Below are 26,746 nucleotides of genomic sequence, written 5' to 3' on the forward strand. Positions count from 1 at the left end.
CGCATGCTCAGACCAAGGACAATCAATGAACGACCGTACACACGATAGATGGTCAACGATCGTCGTCCAATCCAATCCGCCGGTCCGGTCGTTCATTTCCAACGACTATCCTCGTTCGTCGGTGTCGTTGGTTACTTTTTATACGAACGATTTTTGCCCAATCGATCGTTCGTCGTTCGTTCGTCGTTCATTTCCAACGATAAAAATTGGAAGTGTGTACGCAGCTTTACTTAAATCAGACAACACAAACAAAATATCTAAAATGTTACATTTGAATTACCTAAATAAACAGCCTGTATTGGGTTTGGGAGCAGTGAACAAAGTATTTAAGCAGTGAAAATGTATATGTTCAGTAGTGAAAATAAAAAGATAATATTTTATATGATAATATGTTTACCTAGGGTTATTGACATACATTTCTTAACATTTGTAAGAAATGGTTAAGCACTCCTGGGATTTTTTAACAAATTTATTATATAGTTAGGTTGAAAAAACTGTCTACCAAATATTTTTAAATAATGTTTAGGTAATATTTATTTTTACTGTGGTAATATTAGAGTGTTTTGCTGAGTTTAATTTGGTACATTTTTGTAGGGGGTGTCGAATCAATAGAGCTCTTTCACAAGGACACAAGAGACCATAGCTACCCCTCAGCAAATATACAATTCTTTTGGAACCACGGGAATGTGGTGCACATTCATACTGTACATATAATCCCTATGTAAATGTACAAATTCTAGTATTTACAGCATATATTTATGCCTAGCATATGTGTACCGTTATTGAAGAAGGAGACAAGTTTATGACTAATAAGACCTAAACAGCTAGATGGAGAAAAAGACAAAAACTGAAATTTGCAAAAGCATTTTAAATCACAATTTTTCTGTTTAAATACTGTATATATTTGAGTATAAACCAAGATTTTTTTCCCCTGCCATTAGAAACAGAATCAGATGGTGCTGTGTCCTTATGTCCTTATGTGTGTAACAAAATCCTGCAGTCTGCACAAATGATCATTAAAGAGCAAGCGACTATATATATATATATACAGACTGAGCCCTTGTATTATTTTTTTTACCCTTTTCAATAAATGTTTTAAAAATAATACACCATGGATGTATTAGTGTTATTTTATTGCCACTGTAATCGAACACTGTTTTGAATGTTAATAGTGATGGTGGCATGCACAATATATATACACATGGATATAATAATATCCAGTGATGAGTCTGCTGTAAGTGCTACTAACTTTTCAGAAACCAATACCTTAAGAAAATTAAAAAAAAAAGTTTATTTAAATAATGGTTGCTATCTTAAAGTTAGAACATAGAACTGTTACCAATAAAAAAATTAATAATGAAAGCATGTTTTCATTGGAAAGGGTTTACCATCACAAGGATTTGGATATTTTTTTTTTCTCACCTTGTTGAAGATTAATCCATGTTGGTTCTCAAGATTTTCATTTCCTGGAGACTGAGAAGAATTAGGTGTAAAGACAATCAAATCATTCTTGGCTTGATGTGAGTTTGTGCATACTCTATATTGAGTGTGTTGGGAATACATCCAACTACCCCCAGTATTGGAACAGATCTTATAACTTTCCTTCAGACCATTGACTTCATCTCTGTACTTCTGCCATCTTAAAACAGTGAAGGCAATTAAAGTAATGAGAAAAATACTTGATATGATGCAGATGGCAACAACTAAATAAATATTTGTGTCAGAAAACTCATCACTGGTGCTTTTTGACTCGTAATTGTCAAATTTTATTTCTTCTCCAAATTCTGCCAGGGAGATGATGATTTGGGTCACTGCAGACAAAAATGGTTCTCCATGGTCTTGAGCCACCACTGTTAATCTATATTCATCATTATCTGAATCTGTAAATGAGCGTTTCAAACTAATATCACCGGTTTGCTGAGATATGGTGAATGGTGTTTTTAATGACAAGTCCTTAAAATGATAGGTTATCCAGGCATTGTATCCAGAATCCAAATCCCATGCTCTCACTTTAGTTACAAGGAACCCAGGTTGTGACAACTTTGGGGTTTTGACTGTCATAGAGGAAAACAGGCTGAAAGTTGGTGCGTTGTCATTAATATCATCAATGAAGATATGTAAGGTAAGGTTAGAAGTGAGTGGAGGTAACCCAGAATCTGTTGCCCTTATGTGGCACTGGAAATAGGTGACCTGTTCATGATCAAAAGAAGCGAAAGCAAATAGTTTTCCATTCTCTGGATTGATAGTAATGTAGGAAGATATGGGTATCCCATCAATAGTGCTGTCAGTGATAGAATATGTGATAAAGGAATTATGTCCAATATCTGGGTCTGAGGCTGATGCTGTGTAGACATGAGAGCCTGGTGGATTGTTTTCTTTAATGAAGATTGTATCAATAGACTGCTGGAAATGGGGAGGGTTATCATTTACATCACTTATTTCAACCCTTATAGTCTTTGTTACAGAAAGAAATGGCGACCCTTCATCTCTTGCATAAATATTAACTTCATAAAAATCCTTCTTTTCCCTATCCAGTGGTCCGTTTACAGTCAGAGAAAAATCTCCCATAAATGCTGGATTTATCTGGAAAGGGGCAGGTTCAGAAATAAAACAATGAACCTTTCCATTTAATCCAGAATCTTTGTCACGTATACTAATAATTGCAACTGTTGTCCCTTGTGGGGAGTCCTCAGAAACAGGAAGTGATAAAGAAGTTACAGTCATCTCTGGAGGATTGTCATTGACATCAACCACCGTTACAAGAACTTTACAATGTCCAACCATCGGATGTTCTCCATTGTCAATAGCATCAACTTGAATTTCATACATTTTAACAGTTTCATAGTCCAATTTGTTTTTTAATCTAATTTCCCCAGTATTTTTGTCTAAATTAAATACTCTTCTTACTTCTTCTTTAACTTGCTTGCCAAAATCATATGTAACCTCACTGTTTTTTCCTTGATCCAAATCAGTAGCATTTAGTTTAAAAACCAGAGATCCTTTAATGGCATTTTCCTCAATGGAGCACTGGTAAAATGGCTGGCTGAAAGTAGGGGCATTATCATTAGCATCTTCCACAGTGATGACAATTTGGGTTGTACCACTCAGTCTGGGCCTGCCATTATCACAAGCTGTAAGTGTTAGATTATGAACAGACTGCCTTTCTCTGTCTAGTGGTTTCTTTAGTACAAGCTCTAAAGATCTGATTTGGTTCATGTATTTTTGAAAATCTAATGCAAAATAATCACTTGCACTGAGCTCATAGCTTGTAATAGAATTTGATCCAAGGTCTGGATCAACTGCTCCCTCTAGCAGAAAACGAGATCCTGTGGGTCTGAGCTCTGGTATCATTAAATTAGCAACACTGGATGAGAAAGCTGGACTATTATCATTGATATCCTCAATTTCAACATCTACACGATACATCTGCACAGGCTTATCTACAATAACCTGCAGAGGAATAATACAGAATTGTGTATCAGGACACAGGACCTCTCTGTCCATTGCTTCTTTTACAAAAAGGATTCCATTCTGCAGATTAACCTGGAAATATTCCTTATCGTCTACAGAGACAATATGTAACATTCTGGAATTAATCTCACCTATGTCCAGTCCCAGATCTTGAGCAATTCTTCCAACAAAAGTGCCGTGTCTGGATTCCTCTGGGATGATATAATGCAGCTGACTCAGGATTACATCCCAAGACATTTGCAGCAATAAGAAATGGATCAATCTGCTTCTTGCATGATTATCCTGTGCTTGACGGAACATTTCCTAGAACATCCAAGACTGATAAAAATAATTCCTCTTGAAAATAAGGCATGCACGAAAGCAGATAATCAACAACACAGGAAAGCAGGCTATCATGGCCAAAATTCCCAAGTAAGATCTTCAGCGGCAGTAACAAGAGAGAATAATTTACGCTTTAGCAAGATGCTATATCTTGGTATGGAGTGACATCTAGTGTTAAAACAAAACACTTCCACCTAATCCAAGTACTGGTTCTGTAAGTATACAGTATATATTTAGGTTTTGCTTTTATTTAGCTTTTTCAATTTTAATGAAAAAGTGCTTTAGATTAGGTTTTGTTGAAAATATCAAATATGGCCCTAACATTATGTACTAAACATTAGAGAAAAGCGTAATTAAAAAAGTAACCTTTTTCTCCAAGGTAAATACATAGTATACATTCCAGTATTCTTGGTACCGTGTTTATAAAAAATATTAGTAGCCTAAGTGCACATTATTATTTATATTATGCTATCAGAAGAAGACTTTAGAAGATCCTTGTTACTGTGCATAATAAACAAGAGCTAATTCTTTAAGATGGCTAAACCCAAAAACTGTTCATTAAAAGCAGTGTTCAACATAATATAATGATGAATTCCCAAGAGATGGCTTTGTGTAAATTACATAAAACTAAACAATAACACATGTTCCAGAATGGGGACAATAAAGTATTCGTAAAATATGTTTTTTTACATATTTAACGTGCATATTTACCTAATAGTTGCTAATGTGAATAATGTAGCTGTATTGATTGTATTAGATTTTGGTTAAACAGCAGATTGTTTTGTATTATTTTCATTTAAAGTTCATAATGTTTTAAGTAAAATGGTATATGGTTTTCTAATGGTATATCTTAGATAGGTATTGTGTGATTTAAATTGTTATTTATTGAAGAAATGATGATGATGATAGTGCATGTATTTCTATAAAAGTCAAGATATTTATATATGATGTGTGTGAAATCAATCTCAAGCCAACTAACATAAATAAAACTAGCTTAAACTAAAATTTTTTACCTTACATAAAAGGGTAGACAAGGGTCAAAAGCCTCTCTTATTCTGTTTTGATCGCTGCAGCGAATTGGATCGCTTCTGGCTGCTCCTTCAATGGGGAGCTTTTTCTTTATTATAAAAAAAAACTGTTGATCTGATGCATGCGCAGTGAGATCTGCACCCTTTTTTCCCCATCTACTGCAGGGTACGTCACCTAATCTTGCTCCTGCTCAGTGCGAGATCGAGTGACTTGGCAGAAGGTGGAAGAAGGGTAGAGAAGGAACAACCGGAATGAAGGAGAATTCCAGGATGGCACAGGACCCAATCCAGAAAACCTCTTACAGGGTTTGCAAAGGTAAAGGTGAGTTTTTTTTTATTTCAGCTTTAAATACATTGCAATTAATAGGGGAGCAAGAAAGATTAGATGGCCTTAACTCATGGATCTAAGATAAAAGGACCATATAAGTTATTGGAATGCATGTTTAAGAAATATAACACAGAAGCCTGCATGAAAAATGTGTTAAGTGGTAAAGGTACAGCAAATTTTATTATCACTACAGTATACTATTATATAATACACCATTATTCAAATTAAACATATAAATATTTTTTACATTTTTCTATTATATATATATCATACTGTAATGTTCTGAACAGGTTTGAATCGACAGAGTTGCTTTGGTTGTTCTGTTAAGCTGTCTTGTATATACATTTATACACATACTAATCCTTGTACTAATATGAATAGTTTTTGGTATATTGGTGTTCCAAGATTGATTGTGCTGTGTACATACTGAAAAATTGTCTTGATTTTTCCTTGCTTATGATTGGATGGCAGAAATCAGCAGAGCTTCATCTCATTCATTATGTACATTTTACCCTGTAGTGTAATGCAGTCCTTCGGTAAATCAACCTTTTGTAAATTTTACATTTTTTAAACCATTAATATTATAATGACTGCAATATTTCTTAGACAATTATACTTTGCAAAACCACCCAAATAGTGGCTAATGATTACCTATAAAATGGAGCAATCTAAAAAAGGCAGGGAGTTTCCGTGGTACAAAGCTTAATAAAACATAAAAAAATCAATAAAGCATTTCATAAAAACAAATTAGGCACATAAATTACATACATTTGTAAATACAAATACAAAAATGACAAAAAAAAAATCCACTGTAGATAATAGATAATTGTGGATGACAGACACCAGTTTTGGTGTTTTGCCTCTTTTACCTTCCTCTCCTTTGCCATTCATAAAGCACATCCTATGATTATCTGGGAAGCATAAATAAAACACACATACTAATCAGAGGATGATTTACATGCAGTCCCTTGTATAGGAATGTTTGCATGTAGTGTTAAAAAAAAAGGCAAGTGAGTCCAGCCATTACTTTATCTGATTTTAGTATTAAACATTTTGTCCACTGAAACAACACAGGGAAAAACTAACACTACAATAGGAAAGAACAAAAAAAATTTAAATTGCGCTTCCAGATACAGAAAATATATCACATAGGTTTATCACTGCGTGGTATACACTGTACATGTAAGGTTTTTCTTACCTTATATGAACTATTTGTAATTGTTCCTTCTGGGTTTAAAGGTTCTTTATTGCTTGGAGCATGAAGGCTACTTGGAGTAAAGACAACTAAGTCATTCTTGGCTTGAACTGAGTTTGAACTCTGAAGCCTATATTGAGTTTGTTGAGAATACATCCAACTGCCCCCAGTATTGGAACAGACCTTGTAACTTTCTTTCAAACCATTGATTTCATCTCTGTATTTTTGCCATCTTAATACAGTAAAGGCAATTAGGGTTACTAGGAATATGCTTGAAATTATACAGATTGCTATAACTAAATAAACATTTGTGTCAGAGAATTCATCACTGATGTTTTTGGATTCATCAATTTCAAACTTTGTTTCCTCTCCTGGGTCCACAAAGGAGATGAGGATTTGAGTGACACCTGTCATGACTGGGTCTCCATTATCTTGAGCCACAACTAATATTCTGTGTTCTTCATGGTCAGAGTCAGTAAATGGATGTTTTAAATGAATTTCTCCAGTTTGATAAGAAATAGCAAAAGGTGTCTTTCCTAAGGGATCCTTAAAATTATAAGATATTAAAGCATTATATCCAGAATCAAGATCCACTGCTTTCACTTTTCCTACTAAATATCCTGGTTTTGCTGATTTAGGAGTTTTGACCACAATTGAAGAAGAAGGTGGGGTGAATGCTGGTGCATTGTCATTAATATCTTCAATGAAAACATTTAAAGTGAGATTTGAGCTGTGAGGAGATAAACCAGCATCTTTGGCTTTTATTTGACACTGGAAGTAGGTAACCTGTTCATGGTCAAATGACACTAAAGCAAAGACTTTTCCATTTTCGGGATTAATGGAGATGTAGGAGGAGGTAGGAATCCCATGGACAGTACTTTCACTAACTGAATATGTGATAAAAGAATTCTGTCCAATATCTGGGTCAAAAGCTGAAACTGTGTAGATATGAGAACCTGGCGGGTTGTTTTCTTTGATGAAGATGGTTTCAACTGGTCGGGCAAATTGCGGTGCATTATCATTTACATCGCTTACATCAATTTTAAGAGTTTGTGAAACTGACAGAGGTGGAAATCCTTCATCTTTAGCAGTAATTAAAACTTCATAACTACTTTTTCTTTCACGATCTAATTGCCCATTTACAGTCAAGGAAAAATCGCCTGTAAATGCAGGATTTATTTTAAAGGGTGTCTGTTCTGATAAGTAACATATGACTTTGCCATTTGATCCTGAATCTTTATCATGAACACTGATTATTGCAACTGTCGTCCCTTGTGGTGAATCCTCTGGTACAGGAACTGATAAGGAGGTCACCATTATCTCAGGGGGATTGTCATTGACATCAACAACAGTTATTAAAACTTTGCAGTGTCCAGTCATTGGGTGTTCTCCACTGTCAGAGGCATCAATCTGAATTTCATACAAACTTGTTGTTTCATAATCTATATCACCTATTACTCTAATTTCTCCAGTGTGCTTATCAAGGCTAAAAATGTTTTTTACATCTTCTTTGACCATTTTGCTAAATTCATATGATATTTCTGCATTTTTTCCTACATCCAAATCTGTGGCATCTAACATGATTACAAGTGTGTCTTTCTCAGAATTTTCAGTCACACTGCACTGGTAAAATGGCTGCGTAAAAATTGGAGCATTGTCGTTGACGTCTTCCACCGTAACCACAATCTGGGTTGTACCTGTTAATCTTGGCTTGCCTCCATCATAAGCTGTTAGAGTCAAGTTGTGAACTGATAGCTTCTCTCTGTCAAGAGATTTCTTAAGAACCAGTTCTAATGATCTAATTTGGTTCATATATTTCTGAAAATCTAACATAAAATAATCACTAGCACTGAGCTCATAGTTGGAAATAGAATTTGTTCCCAAATCTGGATCAACAGCTCCCTCCATTGGGAAACGAGATCCTGCAGGTCTGAGTTCTGAAATCATTACATGGTTAACAGAGGAGAAGAAAGATGGACTATTGTCATTTATATCTTCTATCTCTACATCCACACGATACATCTGCACAGGCTTGTCTATAATAACCTGCAAAGGAATTACACAGAATGGTGTACTATGGCAGAGCAGCTCTCTGTCTATTATCTCTTTCACAAACAGAATTCCATTTTGCAGATTCACCTGGAAATATTCTCTCTCATCTCTGGAGACAACACGTAACATTCTGGAATTAATCTCACCTAAATCCAGTCCCAGATCCTGGGCAACTCTTCCAACAAAGGTTCCATGTTTGGATTCCTCTGGGATGATATAATGCAGCTGACTCATGGCCACATACCAAGACATTTGTATCAGCAGAAAATTTACCAAACTGTTCCATTGATGATATTCTTGTTTTAGGTTGAACATATCCAGTACTGTATGAAAATGGAGGTGATAATCTGTTCAGTAGATAAAGCATTCACCTTCCAGGAAGATCCTCGACACAGAGTACAAAACTGAACATGGATGACATTCTTACAGTAAAAAGCTCTGTTGTGAACAATGAAAAATTTCCTGTTACATATCACATAAGAAGGTTTGTAGTGTCATCTAGTGTCTGAATTTCATACTGCAGTCAATACTACTGTAATGTAAGTAAAATTATTTCGGTAAATTGTTTTTATTTTTGATTATCCATTTTATCCAACAAAAGTCTCAGAAATATATATTAATAAGGATATTTTTTTTTTTCATTTTCAATAACTATATTTAGAATTAGTATAATAAAGTAACTACTTTAAGTTTTGTTAAGATTTAAATAAATACCTGTTTGTATTACTTCACTTGCCACTACACAAAATGTTGCAATCAAATTATAAAAGAGAATACTGAAAAAAAAAGGAGCAAGCTTTTGATGAACATATAATTTAGAATGTCGGTGTGTGTGACACTAAACATTACCCACTTGATACAATACATTACCCTCATGTTAAAAACAATTATCCCTTTTAGAAATTATTTTGAAGTAGAACTAAACAAACATATTGTTGTAGAAAGAACAGGTTATGTTTCACAAGAAGTTGATTTTCCTTAAAAATCTTATAGCTTTTCGAATAAATTAGGATGGAAAATTTTATTACAGACTACTGACAGACAATGGTTTGTAGCTAATTATACAAAGTTGTGGTAAAAAAATACTTCTTGACCTAAAACAAGTCTAATACTAGAACATTTGTTAGCAGTTTTGTGCATTTAGAATGTCCCTGAATATTTTATCAAATACCCTGATTGTGTTACATTGCTATCCACTTTTAGTTATAAGCTACTGTAGTTTGGCTTTTGTAGAGACAGGGCTTTCCTTTCTTATGTCAGAGCCTCCAGTAAAGAATAATGAGCAGCCTATTAGTGACATTATCAAATATCACTCCATCTCTGATAAAAAAACGTAGTTAAAGGTACCAGTGCTTTAAATCCCACACAGAACATACAGCTTTGAGGCTATCAGCACAAGAATTCCAAGGCATCACATGCCTAGAAGTGCACTGTTATTTTTCAGGAGCAATATAATTCCTCGAACACATATGGCAGTTCTTCAAGGGTACTGCGTAGGCACAATTAACCTTTCTACATGTTCCAAAACAATACACATTTTTAATTTTGAGTGTATATCCATGTAGTTTATTGGTTGCAGGAACACATCAATTATAAATTGGCATACTTCACAATTCCTTAGTAACCAAGAAACAATATATACTTAAAGAGAAACTAAACCCAAAACAAAAAAAACACCTAAACTTACCCCTTTAATCTCGCAGATCAGTCTATCCATCGGGTCTTGCCTCGTTCCAGTATATGTCCTCTCTCTGCGCCAGGTGTCAACATCTCTCTTCTTCGGGGTTCTTCTTCCCGCTTTACACAAGCTCGCACTGCGCACACGGAAGATTGGCAATTGTTTTTTTCTATTGATGAAGGAGCATATCATAGGCATCCCGAGAGACTTTGCTCTCCCATTCTGTCGTGATCGCTTTGGTGATCAAGACAGAAAGAGAAGGTGCTGCACCCAAGAGTGTTGCACTTAAAAAAAACAACAAAATTGCTACTTTAAATCAAAGGGTTGTTTACCCTTTTGTGTTAAGTAAAAATTCAGAGTTTAGGCCTGCTTTAATTTACTTAATATTTACTTACAATATTTACTTTACTAATACTAATTTATATGAATGTAAAATATTTAGATATAAATTGTACAAAAGATACCCACATAAAAAAACATTACTGCTGTTATATATTAAAACAAAGTGAAAAACTGATGTATCACAGAGGCACTGTCTAACTACACAGAGATTTATTGCATCATTAATTATCATTTTTATGACCTCATATAAGTTTCTGCAAACTTACAGTCAGAGTGTAAAAAATCATTGTCAATAATGCAGTCTCCATGTTTAGAAAAAGCATATAGTATAAACCCAGGGCAAAAACTGACTTTGAAAAATAAACAGCAGTGTATACTAAATTCTAATTTTATATTCCTCCCCTTCTAAAAATAATATTTCACAATAGAATTTTAGTCAAAAACTATTTTTTGGTTTTCTTTGTTATAATTATACATATATTGAGAAAGCCAAGAGAAGTATCCTATACTTTTTTCTATAAGTCAATTAATAATAAAACAAAAAGCAATATTTTCATACCTGAATCAAGTAATAATCTAAGGAAAAATATAGATCAAAAGATTATTGTATCTGTGTATTAAAAAAATGCAAAAGAAGGTTATTTATAAAATAAAAATATATAATAAAAATTAAACTTTTGTTTTATTATTGTTGTTATTTTGTTGCAAATCTACTAATATTGTTGTAGTCCTTTAAAATCATTATCATCATCATAAACATTAGATATAACAAAAATATTTAAGGGGTTACAACATATAAAGGCAAACATATAAGTGCATACTGTATATACACAAGTTGTGCACATGGGGTAAAAGTTTTTAATTTCATCTTGATGTCAGGGGAGCCAGAGTGAATTATGAAAAGAGACATGCAGACATTGGGCCTGATTTATTAAATCTTTCTAGGACTAAAGAAGATTAGACTATTAGAGGAGAACATGGATGATCCAGCAAGCCCTTAATGGACCTGATCTAGGTTTGAAAACATTTTCCAATAAAATCAAATGATTTTTAAGTAATCCTTTCCAGGTTTGCTGGGTTCTGCCATGATAGTCTATCTTCGCCAGTATTAGAGAGCTTTAATAAATCAGACGTATTAGAAGAAGATGGCATATTTATAGGATGCTTAAAATAATCAATTTTAAGTTTAATATGGTATTTATTGACCTATTTTATGTTATATATTGCAAATAGATTTTTAAAGAACTCAGAACTATTTACATAAATTAATAACAAATTATTATCCCAACCACTTTAAAGCAAGCACACAGCCACAGCTAACTGATGGAACCCAAAGACCCTTTCATGCTGATTTGGGGGTTCTGTACAAGAATGTTACCATAATAAGACATCAGAACAAAATCTAAATCACAACACAAATTGTGTTTACATTACTTTGCTATGCCATGTAGGTTCAATTGTCAGTGTTTGTCGTACTGAATTTTTAGGTTGATTTAGCGAAAGTATTGCATGGGATTTTATTCCTTAAGATATCAGCATATTATAACGGCTATTAACTGTAAATGTGTATGCAGAGAGCAACATTGAATCAATTCGAGGTGGAGATGAAATAATGCTTCCCGGTAAGAAAATATCAACTCTCAAAAATGTTTAAAACAAAGACTATTATGTATTTATATGAATTGAACATTAATTTAAAACATTAATGTGACATAAAATCACACATTTAAATATCTATTTAAACTGGCATTTTTTTATAGTCAATTAATGTTTAAAACTGAAAAAACACTTTTCAAATATTTTGCAGATAAAATTATCCTGATATTTTGCAAACAATCTACAAAATGAGGCACATTTAATAAAAACTTTTAAAGACTTTATTTGTGTTAATTTCTACTGCAATTGTCCTATCATGAAAAGAGCACACAGAACATGAGTGCACATTACTGTTATAACTTCTTACCATTACTGCTGTAATGATCTCTTTTTAATTTTTTACTACATCTTTCTTATACATATTTATTGTAGACAGAATTACAGAATACACCACCCATAATTCAAAAAGTGTAAAGTTTTTATGCTGGGGGTTTCCTAGAGATTCCTATTAACACCAAAAAAGTAAGAATTAAGGGAATGTCTTAGGTCTGTGCCATGGCTGACCATGACTAACAGAGAACTTTATTAAATTTCAAAATTGAATGATATTATCCACAGTGTAACCAGTCACATTTTTAACTGCATACCTAAAACAGTTAGTTATGCAGTTAGTTTAATTCATTGACACAATGAATTAAACCAACTGGCTGGAGGTTTAATTAATTGACACAATAATACTGCACAGGTACAAATTAAAGGAATTTTTTAGGTCTTCAAAATTGACCAACAATCAATATACTTATATATATTTACCTTCAAATTGTAACCAGAATAAAAAGGAAACCTCTAGTATATTCCTTTCACAACACATACACACAAAATGGAAATAAGATGGATTTCAACAGGTCAACAGAAATCAGTCTCATGAGAACCAAGGTGACAATTACTTTCCAACCATTGTTGTTAGGTGTTTAGATAAATATGTTACGTATACCCATCAGAGTATTGTTCAGGTAGTATAAAAGAAACATTCACTTACCGATTAGAGTTTTATTTTAAATAAAGTTGTTTTATGTATTTTTGTGAAGTAGTTACTGTAACTTGTTGGGCCTGACACTAAACTTATTGGGCCTTGACAATAAAACATTGGGTCTGATTTATTAAAGCTCTCCAAGGCTGGAAAGGAGACAATTTCTACAGTGAACCTGGGTGATCCAGTAACCTGGAATATATCTGATCCAGGATTCAAAACATTTGCTAACAAAGAGCACATTACTTTTAGGAAATCTTTTCCAGGTTTGCTGGATCACCCAGCTTCACTGATAACAGTGCATCCTCTCCAGCCTTGGAAAGCTTTAATAAATCAGACCCATTGTTTTAATGTTAATATGATGTTATCCAAAATATTTGAGCATTCAGGTGGGTAAAATTTCTTTGTAAACTTACCTGATATGAATAATGTAGTGGGGCCCCTTCAAGTTCTTCACTGTTTAAAATTTGAGAGCTTTTAAGTCACCCTTTCGTTGCAATGAGTTTGAACATACTCTGAACTGAGTTTGTTGAGAGTAAGCCCAACTTCCTGCAGTATTTGAGCAGATCTTGTAATTATCCTTCAGGTCATTGACTTCATCTCTGCATTTTTGCCATCTTAGGACAGTGAAGGCTATTAGTGTAATAAGAAAAATACTTGATATTACACAGATAGCAACCACTAAATAGATATTTGCTTCACTAAATTCTTCAGTAATTCCTCTGGGTTCCTGATTTTCAAACAGAATTTCCTCTCCAGATTCCACTAAGGAGATGGTGATTTCTGTTACTGATGTCATGATTGGCTCTCTATGGTCTTGAGCCACCACTATTAGTCTGTATTCTTCATTATCTGAATCTGTAAATGTCCTCTTTAATCCAATCTCTCCCGTTCATTGTGTTATTACAAATGGGTTTTTTCCTGATAGATCCCTGATGTGATAGCAGAGCATTGTATCCTAAATCAATATCTATTGCTCTGACTTTAGTAACCAAGTGTCCAGGTTGTATGGTCTTTGGAGTTATTAATGTCAATGCAGGAAATAATGGCATGAAAGTTGGGGCATTATCATTGATATCCCCTATGAAAATATTCAGAGTAAGGTTTGAGCTAATTGGAAGTAGACCAGCATCAGTCGCCTTTATATGACACTGGAATTAGGTTACTTGTTCATGGTCAAATAAATTTAAGCAAATACTTTTCCATTTTCTGGATTTATCGAGACATAGAAAGATATTGGGATCCAATCCACAGTGCTGTCACAATAATATTATGTGATAAAGGAATTCTGTCCCATATCTGGATTTGATACTGATGCAGTATATACATGAGAACCTGGTGTATTGTTTTCCTTGATGAAGATTGTATCATAGGGTTTCTGAAATAATGGGGCATTGTCATTCACATCACTTATATCAATACTAAGTATCTTTGAAACTAACAGTGGTGGTGTTCCTTCATGTTTAGCTACTATTACAACTTCATAATGAGAATTTATTTCTCGATCCAGTTTCCCATTAACTGTTAAGGAAAAATCTTCTTTGAATGCTGGGTGAATTTTGAAGGGTGAAGAAATAATGAAATTGCAGCTAACTTTTACATTTTACCCCCCTAGCATTCTAATTCTGTCAGTTTTTTGATGCAAAAAGTGATCCAATTTTTTTTTGCATAGAAATGTTTGTTTATAGTGTGGGCCTAATTCTTAGGATTAACTCCTGGGTATGATAATTATATTTATTTATTATATTATAATCATAAATTATAATATAATACATAATTATAAATAATAATTTTAAAAAATAATGTAATAATAGACAACAATGTAATCTTAAAAGAAAATATAAAATTAAAAATGTACTTTTATTTTTATTTCATGTTGTGTGGTGTTTTTGCACTGTAAAAACCATTTAAAAGCAGATTACATTGTATTCTGCTTTTAAATTTCCCTCCCAGACACACCCCCCAATACATCACCACTTGCATCACCCGGAAGATGACTCATCCTCCCGGGTGATGTGAGGGGCGATGTCCCCGCCTGCTCACACAGACACTGCTGCTGCTGCTCTGCATCTCCAGAGAGATGTGAAGCACAATGCAGAAATCCTGCATTGTGCTTCGCATCCCACTACTGATGCGGGCAGCGGCATGGCCGGGACCCAGGTGCTTTTTAAAAGCAGATTACTCAGTAATCTGCTTTTAAATTTCCCGCCCGGCCACGGCCCCCGACGGACTGGCGCCCAGGCATCACAGCAGGACCATCGGATCGCCGCTGGAGCGTGGGACGTGTGACTTGCTTTTTGCAAGTAAAAGCCACCCCGAGTCACACTCGGGATTACCGCTAGGGAGGTTAATCCTGAATCTTGGTCATAGACACTAATGATTGCAACAGTTGTTCCTTGTGGAGAATCTTCAGGAACAGGCACAGCAAATGAAGTCACTGTCATCTCAAGAGGATTGTCATTGACATCTACAACAGTAACTAGAACTTTACAATGTCTAACCAATTGGATCTCTCCATTAGCCACAGCATCTATTTGTATTTCATACAACTGTGTTTGTTCAAAATCCACCTCTCCCATCACTTTATTTCCCCAGAATTTTTGTCTAAACTAAACACTATGCTAATATCATAAGATCATCAGATGTACCACAAAATCTGGATTTGCCACCATCATAAGCTGTGATTGTGAGATTGTGAACAGACTGCTTTTCTCTGTCTAAAAATTTCTTTAACACAAGTTCCAATGATCCAATCTGATTCATGTATTTTTAGAAATCTAGAGCAAAATAATCACTGGCACTGAGCTCATAGTTTGTAATAGCATTTGTTTAAAGATCTGGATCAGCTGCTCCCTCTACATGAAAATGAGATCCTGCAGGCATTAGTTTAGATATCACAAGGTTACGCACAGAGGATGGGAAGACAGGTCTATTGTCATTTACATCTTCTATTTCTATATCTACTCTATACATCTGTACAGGCTTATCCACTATAATCTTCAGAGGAATTATATACATCTATATGCCTGGACACAGCATCTCTCTGTCTACTGTCTCTTTCACAAACAAGATTCCGTTCTGCAGATTCACCTGGAAATATTCCTTCTCATCTCTAGAGACAACACGTAACATTCTGAAATTAATCTCACCTAAATCCAGTCCCAGATCTTGAGCAATCCTTCCAAAAAGGTGCCATGGTAAGATTCCTCTGGGATGATATAATGCAGCTGACACAAGACCACATCCCAAGACATTTGGAGCACAACAAATGGATCAATCTGCTGTTCCCTTGGTAGTGAAGATTTTCGTTGGACAAACAGTTAGGTCCATAAATATTTGGACAGAGACAACTTTTTTCTATTTTTGGTTCTGTACATTACCACAATTCATTTTAAATGAAAGAACTCAGATGCAGTTGAACCACAGACTTTCAACTTTAATTTAGTGGGTTGAACAAAAAAATTGCATAAAAATGTGAGGAACTAAAGTCTTTTTTAATACAATCACTTCATTTCAGAGGCTCAAAAACTGAAAATAAAATTTTAATTTCTAATGCTTGGTTGAAAACCCTTTGCTGACAATAACAGCCTGTAGTCTTGAATTCATGGACATCACCAGATGCTGGGTTTCCTCCTTTTTAATGCTCTGGATGCTCCAGGACTTTACTGCAGCGGCTTTCAGTTGCTGTTTGTGGGCCTTTCTGTCTGAAGTTTAGTCTTCAACAAGAAAAATGCATGCTCAATTGGGTTCAGATCAGGTGACTGACTTGGCCATTCAAGAATATTCCACTTCTTTGCTTTAATAAATTCCTGGGTTGCTTTGACTGTATGTTTTGGGTCATTGTCCATCTGTATTATGAAACGCCTCCCAATCAACTTGACTGCATTTAGCTGGATTTGAGCAGACAGTATGTCCCTGAACACCTCAGAATTCATTTGGCTGCTTCTGTCCTGTGTCACATCATCAATAAAACACCAGTGTCCCAGTGCCAGTGGCAGCTATGAACGCCCAAGCCATCAAACTGCCTCCGCAATGTTTTACAAATTATGTGGTATGCCTTGTATCATGAGCTGTTCCACGCTTTCTCCATACTTTTTTCTTGCCGTCATTCTTGTAAAGGTTGATCTTGGTTTCATCTGTCCATAGAATGTCTTTCCAGAACTGTGCTGGCTATTTTAGATGTTTTTGAGCAAAGTCCAATCTAGCCTTTCTGTTCTTGAGGCTTACGAATGGCTTGCACCTTGCAGTGCACCCTCTGTATTTACTTTTATGCAGTCTTCTTTGTATTGTAATCTTGGATATCAATACTCTTACCTCCTGGAAAGTGTTGTTCACTTGATTGGCTGTTGTGAAGGGGTTTCTCTTCAGCATGGAAATGATTCTGCAATCATCCATCACTGTTGTCTTCCGTAGACGTCCAGGTCTTTTGGCGTTGCTGAGTTCACCAGTGCTTTGTTTCTTTCTCATGATGTACCAAACTATAGATTTTGCCACTCCTAATATTGTAGCAAATTCTCTGATGGTTTTTTTCTAAGGATCTTAAGGATGGCTTGTTTCACCTGCATGAAGAGCTCCTTTCACGGCATGTTGTCAAAATCTTCCACATACAAGCCCCCCCCCCCCCCAAATCAAGGCCAGGCCTTTTTTATTCTGCCTAATTATTAATGACATAACAAAGGAAATGCCCACCCCAGCCCATGAAATAGCCTTTGAGTCAATTGTCTAATTACTTTTGAGCCCCTGAAATTAAGTCATTGTGGAAAAAAAAGGCTTTAGTTCCTCACTTTTTTTTGTATAATATATCTTTATTGAGTTTTTTTTTGTATAGAAAAAAATAAACATACAATAACATAAATACAGTGGGGGGGAGGAAACATAAACATAAAATACATTAAGGGGGAAAAAGAGAGAAGAAAAAAAAGGGGGGGACAACATAAACAACAGTATCGAGGCAGGAAGGCCAACCTAGTAAATTGTTTCATACAAATACCAATGTAGCTCAAAGTTTCAACTTGCGTAGGGGCAGTGGACCACCAGTGACGTGTCCCAGAGCACAAGAAGACTGATAAGTCAGCATATACAGGCTAATGAGAATACAAACATAATTCTGTACCATGTAAAACAGTAATTCAAAATTTTAAATAACATATAATATAAACAAACAACTCAGACATCAAACCAGCCCAGAGTAAAAGGGACCAATAAAGGGGAAAAGGGGGGGATTAATAAATTGAATCAGTTGAATGATGCCGTGAATGAATATGGCCTAACTGAGGCCGTGTCGCCTAGGGGCTACAATATACAAATATCTGCCATCATAATAGGTACCCTTGAAATTGGGGGAATCCTTTATACCAATCCCATATCAGCCATGTATGTTTGAACTGCTCCAACCTATCATTGTCCTTCACCACTAATTGCTCAATGTGGCAGAATTTCTCCCTTTCTGTTAACCATTCCTTAATAGTCGGCGTTACAGATTGTTTCCAGTATTTTAGCTTGAGCATTCTGGCAGCCGTAAGAAAGTCACAAAGTACACTTTGCTTAATAGACTTTAGTGATCTCGGAATCATGGACAACAATGTGACCTTTTTTGGTACATTTGTTTTTTTGGTACATTTGAAAAAATACAATCATTATAAATTTGATATTCATGTCCCAAAAATAATAGATCAGTGGGCACGCCCACTATACATATACCATGGTACCTTTGTGTGTAAGGCAACGCCAGCACCAGCATCAGACTTGTCTGTGCAAATACGATGGTGGTCTGCGGGACATAAATACCAACATGACAGGATCTTGTAATTGGTTTCTTGTGCCTTACAGGTGAGTGTTAGTTTATGAGTAAGAGCAAAAGATTTCTCCCAGTCCTCAGCAGATACTACCATGTCCAGGTCAGATTCCCAATATCTTGTGTAAATTGGAGCACCCGTATAGGCGTCCCTATTGAGGAGTTCATAGAATAAAGAGATGACATGGGTGGGTGGTGAGGATGACTGCAATAGTGCCTCAAACCCTGTCAGTCCTCTGGTCAATACGGCAGTGTCCGGGAACGTAGATATATAGGATGCTATTTGTCTATATGCAAACCATGTGGACAGCCTACTGGTCAGTTGGGCATGAACTGAGGTCATAGGGGGAACCTGGTCATTGCGGAGTATGCCTCTAAGATAACAATCGTCTGGTGATGACCAGATTAGAAAGCACTTTCTGTGCATTGCTGGGGGGAAGGAGGGATTATGAAATAGAGGGGTTGGGCCTGGGCATGTAGAAACACTGTCCCTTGTAATAAGAACATCCCATAAACGTAGGATGTCAAATGTAAGACCAGGTAGAAGGGTGTTTTTGCCAAAAAGGTGACGATCCACCTATGCAAGAGACTTCAAATATATTGGAGAAAGGGATGCTTCCACCTACACCCAGCTCCTGGTTGTGGAACCAATCAATCAGTCTGTAGTATATCAAAACATCTGGTACTCCCACGCCTCCCATACATTTAGATCTTGTCAAGGTAAGGTATGCTATTCGGGGGCGCCTCACCTTCCATAAAAAAAGTCCTAAAGAGTTTTTGAATCTTCCTAAGAAACATAGTAGGTAGAAAAATTGGGACTGTTTGAAATGTGTACAACAGTTTGGGGAGGATATCCATTTTCAGAGTTGATCCTAGCAAACCATTTCTATTATATTTCTGTAAATCTGATTTCAGTTCGCCAATCAACGGAGTGTAATTGTGGAAGAAAAGATTATTAGGGTCTGATGTGATGTGCACTCCTAACTATTATTTAGTGACATTAGGAACCTCTGATTTGAGAGGTTGACCTTAAAATTATTAAACATGCTAAATTTCTTGAATTCCCTGAAAACAGATAGCATGGTAATATGAGGAGAGGTGATGTATAGTAGAAGGTCGTCCACATATAAGGACAGTTTATATTGATTCTTGCCCAGTTGGACCCCCTTTACATCAGGGTTATTTCTGAGCACCACAGCCAAGTGCTCCATAACCAAAGGGTAGAGTAGAGGGGACAAGGGGCAACCCTGTCTGGTGCCATTCAATATCCCGAATGGATCCAAAAGGGATCCATTAACCCGTACTCTAGCCGAAGGGGATGAATATAGAGGAGATATTCTAGAATTTATACTGGAGCCCAATCCCACCTGGTGTAGTGTTGCGTACATAAATGACCAACTGACCCTGATGTGATGTGCACTACTAACTATTATTTAGTGACATTAGGAACCTCTGATTTGAGAGGTTGACCTTAAAATTATTAAACATGCTAAATTTCTTGAATTCCCTGAAAACAGATAGCATGGTAATATGAGGAGAGGTGATGTATAGTAGAAGGTCGTCCGCATATAAGGACAGTTTATATTGATTCTCGCCCAGTTGGACCCCCTTTACATCAGGGATATTTCTGAGCACCACAGCTAAGTGCTCCATAACCAAAGGGTAGAGTAGAGGGGACAAGGGGCAACCCTGTCTGGTGCCATTCAATATCCTGAATGGATCCAAAAGGGATCCATTAACCCGTACTCTAGCCGAAGGGGATGAATATAGAGGAGATATTCTAGAATTTATACCGGAGCCCAATCCCACCTGGTGTAGTGCTGCGTACATAAATGACCAACTGACCCTATTGAATGCCTTCTTGGCGTCAATCGAGAGGTGGCACATAGAAATTCCAGACTGTTGGGTGAGGAGGATGGTTTTAATGGTGTTATCTCTAGCCTTGCGCCCGTGAATGAAACCAACCTGATCCGCCTGTATTAGATGTGGCATGTTTTTAGTAAGACTATTGGCTATCAATTTGGAAAATAGTTTGGCATCTACAATAATGAGGAAGATAGACCTGTAGTTAAAGCATAAAGTACGGTCTTTGCCAGATTTTGAGAGAACAGTAATATGTGCTTCCAAGAGGTGGAAAGGGGTTATCTTCAGATATGGAAAACACCCTTGTCAGAAAAGGAACTAGATTTGAGGCATGCTGTTTGTAGAATTTAGGTGTGAACCCCTCCAGGCCAGGGCTCTTCCCCACCAGTGTGGATTTGATAGCAAAAGCCACCTCTTTCTCTGTTAAAGGCGATTCCAGAAAGGACACTACCTCAGGGTCCAGTGTTGGAAGAGCTGTCTCTTCAACATAGGAGTGAAGGGCTGCTGGAGTAACAGGGTTCAGACGGAGTTGGTATAAGTCTGCATAGTAGTTATGAAATGCCTGTAATATATCTTGGGGGATAGCCGCCAAATCACCTTGGGCAGTACATACAGATGGTATGTAGATAACAGGTACGGAAGGGTAAAGTCCCCTGGCCAGCAGTCTATTGCATTTATTCCCATATTGGTAAAGCATCTTACGAAACCGGTCCCTACATTGCTGGTGTGCCAGATCATAGAGCTCTAAAATAGGGGTCCTAGCTACGGTCAATTCCATAAAAGTGTCTGGGCACAAGGTACGTCTATGGAGCCTTTCTAGGTCTCGGATATTATCTAAAGTGTGCTGGATATCCTGGGATCTGATCTTCAATCGTAAATCCTGCTGAATGATGACCCCACCGATAACCGCCTTCATGGCTTCCCACTGCATGGGGGGAGGGGCGGTGTCAGAAACATGGTCCTGCATGAAATTGGTGATAGCATCAACAACCGCTCTGGCAAAAACAGTATCCTTGAACAGGGAGTCATAACACCAACATGTCTACCCTTTGGAGGAAAGCTGAGAGAGCTGAAACATAACGGAGACAGATAAGTGATCTTATAGTCTATATTATACCTGAGTATCCACTAACCTGAGCTCATGCAGTTTAGACCGAAATGCTTTCAGTTTGGCCAAGGAAATGGGAGTTTTCCCTGTGGATGTATCTATTCGGGGATCTAAAGCAAAGTTAAGGTTGCCCCCCGCAATAATGGTGCCTTCAGCAAACCCCTTTAAAATTTCTAGACATTTAATTGAAAACAAAGTGGGCTGGTGGTTTGGTGAGTACAAAGAAACAATAGTGAACATCTTACCCCGGATGGATACCTTGAGAAACAAGTATCTCCCCTGGGGGTCAGCATAAGTGGCTACAACTTGAATAGGCAGAGATTTGTGGAATGCAATGGAAACTCCCTTGGTTTTGGTGTCAGGATTGGTGCTATGGTACCAGGTGGGATAATACCTATTGCGAAGGGATGGTAACCTTGTGGTTTGAAAATGGGTCTCTTGGAGCAGAAGAGTTGGGAGCCTTTAGTAGGGCTGTTGAGGCCTTTCACATTAAGGGAACGGATTTGTAGTGACTGAGCTTGTGGTTGTGGAGAAGCCATCTGTGGCATCAGGCGTATTTTAGAATTACAAAGGAGAAGGGAGGGAAAGGGGGGAGGAGGTCAGAGAAATCTGGGTAAGGAGAGGGGGAAAAAACTAAGCTAAGGGTTAGGAAATGGACTGGTGGGCTAACGCACTCCCGCAGGGAAAAACCGAATTCTGGGGTAGGAGGGGGGAACCTCCAGATTCCATCTACTAAGGACGGTGTACCTATGTTGGGATGTGTCAGCTAACAGCGGTATCTGTTCGATCCCACCCAAGGGAAACCACACAAAACATAACATGTAAACCCAGCAGGCAAATAAAATCAAAACAATCAGGGAACTCCAAATTAAGCGGGTGTATCTGCAATGTACATAACCAAAAAGTAATAATAACAAACAAAACAAAATAATAATACAATATCGACCACCAGTTTCGTCCACCTTCTCAAAAATGAGGGGGGGGGGGGGGATTGAGCCCTAGCGGGCAAAACCAAAGTGCAGTATAAGAAAATTTTAGTTAAATTGCCAGACCATGGAACAACAAAGTGGAGTCCAGAGATTCCGAAGATTCAAGTAGGAGATCCTACTTGACATATGTAAACAAGCCATATATATATTATCTGTGATGGTGAAGCAGCAGAAAGGCAGGATTGCAGAAAAATATCAGAAATATCTGAATGTAAACAAAAGGGGGAAGATCCGCAGGTCGCTGGGTGGGCCCCAGCTTTTGAAATGTAAACCTGTTTGGTCCACTGAGGAATCTCCGAATCACAGCCTGTCTAAAGTAACTGCAGTGCAGAGGGACAGTTGTTGCCTTCTATCAAAAAACAAAATTATTCCAATGAGAAAAAAAAAGTGGTGAATCGTCAGACCAAAGGAAGATTTCTTGTATAAAAGTGAGTACAGTGAAATCTTAAAACCATAAAATCTTCACAAAAAATTGAGAACGGTGATCCATAGTATCTTCATGCATCTCGGCTGGATGGGGTCCCTGGAGGAGAGGTGGAGGTGAAGAACTGGATCACAGGAGCAGCGTCCGGCCACAAAGGAGGAGAAAAGGAAGTTACGCTGTGCAACAACTGGAGACGGGAACCAGCGTATTCAACATTTTCGACTTCCCTAACTTTCCGCATGATATCTTCCTTAGTACGGAAGAAATGGATCCGGCAAAAAACATCTCTTGGTCGCTGGGGGTCTTTACTGCGAGGGCCCAGCGTCCTGTGCACCCGATCAATTTCTAGGTCCACGTCAGAGGGGACATTCAGTAGCTTAGTAAAGATAGTACTCACTACTGTGGAAAGTTTTGTGTTTGGAATGGACTCTGGAATCCCTCATATGCAGAATCTGTTTCATCTATTGCGATTTTCCGCATCATCATGCAAAAGAAATAGCGTATTAAGTTGGGCTTTGTGACATTCTAGTATTTTGCTATGCGAAGAAACTTCAGTTGCAAGTTCTGTACTGGTATTTTGTAAAGCTAGGGTGGTACTTGTGATCTGTTGTATTGACTGCTAGATCACCTGGAACTCTTGCTTGCAACTTGCTTCAAGCCTGCTAATGCTAGCTGAAAGCTCCTGTCAAGTAGGAAGCACTTTAAGATGGGGCTTCCAATCTCACCCATCCTCACCTGTGAACAATAGAGCACTGGAGTCAGAAGAATCTTCCATGCCTGGTAGATTTGGGCTTGTGGCCTGTTCTTTAGCCACCCTCGCGTCTGGAGTAAAGATGCCTGCTAATCCTCCAGATGCCTGCTAATCCTTCACCGTCCGCGGTCCAGGATTTTTGTGTCCCCTTGTTCTTTGGTCCCATGCTGGGTAAAAGTTTGGGCGCACCAGCGGTGCTTACACAGGCGGCAATCCCTTGGGCAAGTCGGAGCTCAAGCAACTAGCATGCTACTCCACCATCGGCTAGCCACGCCCCCCCAGTTCCTAACATTTTTATGCAATCTTTTTGTTCAACCCACTGAATTATAGCTGAAAGTCTGCAGTTCAACTGCATCCGAGTTGTTTCATTTAATATCAATTGTTGTAATGTACCACAAATACAGAACCAAAATAAGAAAAAAGTTGTCTTTGTCCAAATATTTATGGACCTAACTGCTAAAGGCGGCAATCCCTTGGGCAAAGACAAAAAAGGTAGTTTGCAATAATGATTGCATTAACATTTACTGAAGATCCACAACAGAGAATAAAAAATCCAGCATGGCCGGTGTTGCTTCACTGAGGTATTCAGCATCACCAACAAAAAAAAATATTCAGTCCTCACCTCCAAGATATAGGTTGGTGTAGAGTGACATCTAGTGCCTAATATTCATGTTGCACCAAGAGTGAGCTTCTACAATGTAAGTTATTATTTTTAAATTATGATTTCATGGGAAAAGACTATAATCTAAAATTATGTTTCTTATATTGTGTATTGTTTAGTGTAAAAGGTATATTTTGGAAAAATTCTATAAAACAAAATATTTCGCTTTTTTTCTCTGCTATGTAAGTTCAAATCAAATTTGTTGTAATGTGTTCTGTAAAGCTAATGCATAGTGATCAGCGTTCCGCAATCTGTAAACTAGACAAAGTGATGCAGCAAAACATATTGACACAGTCTATATTTTAGCAAATATGTGGTAAAGCGTCATTTTCAAATATTTAACAAATGTTATAGAAGTTGCTTAACATTCACCATGCAGGTTCAAATATAGTCACTAATAGTATGGCTGGCATATAAGAACTACAAACTTTAATGAATGTCAAAATACACAACACTGTTCAACATATTAGAAAAGTATGCCACATAGCATAATAACACAAATATGTTTTTCATGTAAAATTTTGTACAATTATATTGTAACTATATGTTCATAAAACATGCAAATAAAAAACCTTAAGCAAAGTAGCATTATCAATTTTACTTCCTGTTGGTAAGTTGTAAATCTCTTGGCTTGGTATGTTTTACTTGGTCAGAAAGATATTAAGGAAATGTTTTTTTCTCTTTATGACACTCTGGGCCTAGTTTATTAAAGCTCTCAAAAACTGGAGAAGATAGACTATCATGGGAGAACCTGGTCGACATAGCAATTTTCTAAAAATCATTTGCTTGGCATATGTTTTTAATCCTGTACCAAATGAATTCCAGAGCACCCATGGTAGTCTATCATCTCCAGTTTTGGAGAGCTTTAATAAATCAGGCCCAATGTGTTATGATCAAGAGAGGCAGTTAAACTAATTTGCATTGTTAGGTGAGGTAAATATTGAACTAAAACAAATGTTTCATAATTATATCAGCAGTTGGAGTTTTAAACTCCTTGTACATGTTTACTAGGCTAATTTTATCTTTTTTCCTCATTATATTTTCAGGTATCAGGTAATATATAGGCAGACCAGAACAAAACTCCCTACCCCCGTAAAAGTTGCCCAGGGAACATGATGCTGCAGAAAGGACTTTTAATAGTCTTACTGCTCATGCATACATTTCTTCTCAATTCACACATTGGGCCTGATTTATTAAAGCTCTCCAAGGCTGGAGAGAATACACTTTCATCAGTGAAGTTGGGTGATCCAGCAAACCTGGAATGGTTTTCTTCAAAGTTATTTGCTATTTGCTAGCAAATGTTTTCAATCCTGGACCAGATCCATTCCAGGTTTGCTGGATCACCCAGCTTCACTGATGAAAGTGTATTCCCTCCAGCCTTGGAGAGCTTTAATAAATCAGGCCCATTGGGTCTGATTTCATAAAGCTCTGGGCTTTCATACAGGCTGGATATTTATTGGATCACACAAAGTCATCAAAAACTAGAAAAAAGAATATATACAAACACCTAAAACAACAAAGTTGTCATATCTGTTCATCTGACATTATATAAAATATGAAATGTAAACTCAATTGGTTAGCAGTCCCAGAGTGGCAAAAAAAAGTTGCTTTTCTTACATTTGTATTATACTAACCATATTTAGTCATGGATGACTACTGATACCAGTAACATTTTGAAAACAGCTATTTAAAAACAGTTACGCATAAATATAAAGGATAGCTCAATATAAAAAGGTGGACCTAAATTAAGGAATTTATTAGGATAATCCAATTCAGTTTTATGTAAAAAATCAACACTAACCTCATAAACCATGAATAAATTCTAAAATTCATCATTGTTTTAATCTGCTTATCATGCTAAATGCTTACACTCAATTGATTGGTGCAGTTATCTAATAAATTATTTTTTGTCACTTTACTTTCTTACAGTTGCAAAGCACCAACACCAAATCATTCTAAGGTGATCTATTTCAAAGAACAGACTAAAGTGCCTAACATTTCAAGGGTTCCAAAGTATCGGGGAGAACTAATACACAGAGTAGTTTCCAATGCTATGATAACTTAAAACTGTTAAAATAGCAAAGATCACTAATAGTACATCAACTACCCTTGTAT

At 36.7% G+C, this 26,746-nt stretch overlaps 1 protein-coding gene and 1 long non-coding RNA gene across 5 annotated transcripts in view; one reads left to right on the forward strand and one right to left on the reverse strand.

Annotated features, from left to right (window-relative positions):
- Positions 1-26,746, reverse strand: part of LOC140323517 (protocadherin alpha-C2-like) — a 182,380-nt gene that overhangs the window by 93,677 nt on the left and 61,957 nt on the right. The window contains exon 1 of one of the 4 annotated variants that reach the window (XM_072400677.1): positions 1,423-3,596. The exons of the other annotated variants lie outside the window; for them this stretch is intronic. Within the exon in view, the coding sequence (XP_072256778.1) occupies positions 1,423-3,585 (2,163 nt within the window). The 5' untranslated portion in view covers positions 3,586-3,596. Of the gene's footprint in view, positions 1-1,422; positions 3,597-26,746 lie in introns of those variants that run through there. 4 annotated transcript variants of the gene reach the window in all.
- On the forward strand, positions 3,346-26,634 carry LOC140323519 (uncharacterized). The gene is made up of 3 exons (XR_011919394.1): positions 3,346-4,006; positions 4,986-5,142; positions 26,561-26,634. It is a non-coding gene; the product is annotated as an uncharacterized lncRNA (long non-coding RNA).

Source organism: Pyxicephalus adspersus, chromosome 2, assembly GCF_032062135.1.
Source record: "Pyxicephalus adspersus chromosome 2, UCB_Pads_2.0, whole genome shotgun sequence".
NCBI classification, from domain to species: Eukaryota; Metazoa; Chordata; class Amphibia; order Anura; family Pyxicephalidae; genus Pyxicephalus; species Pyxicephalus adspersus.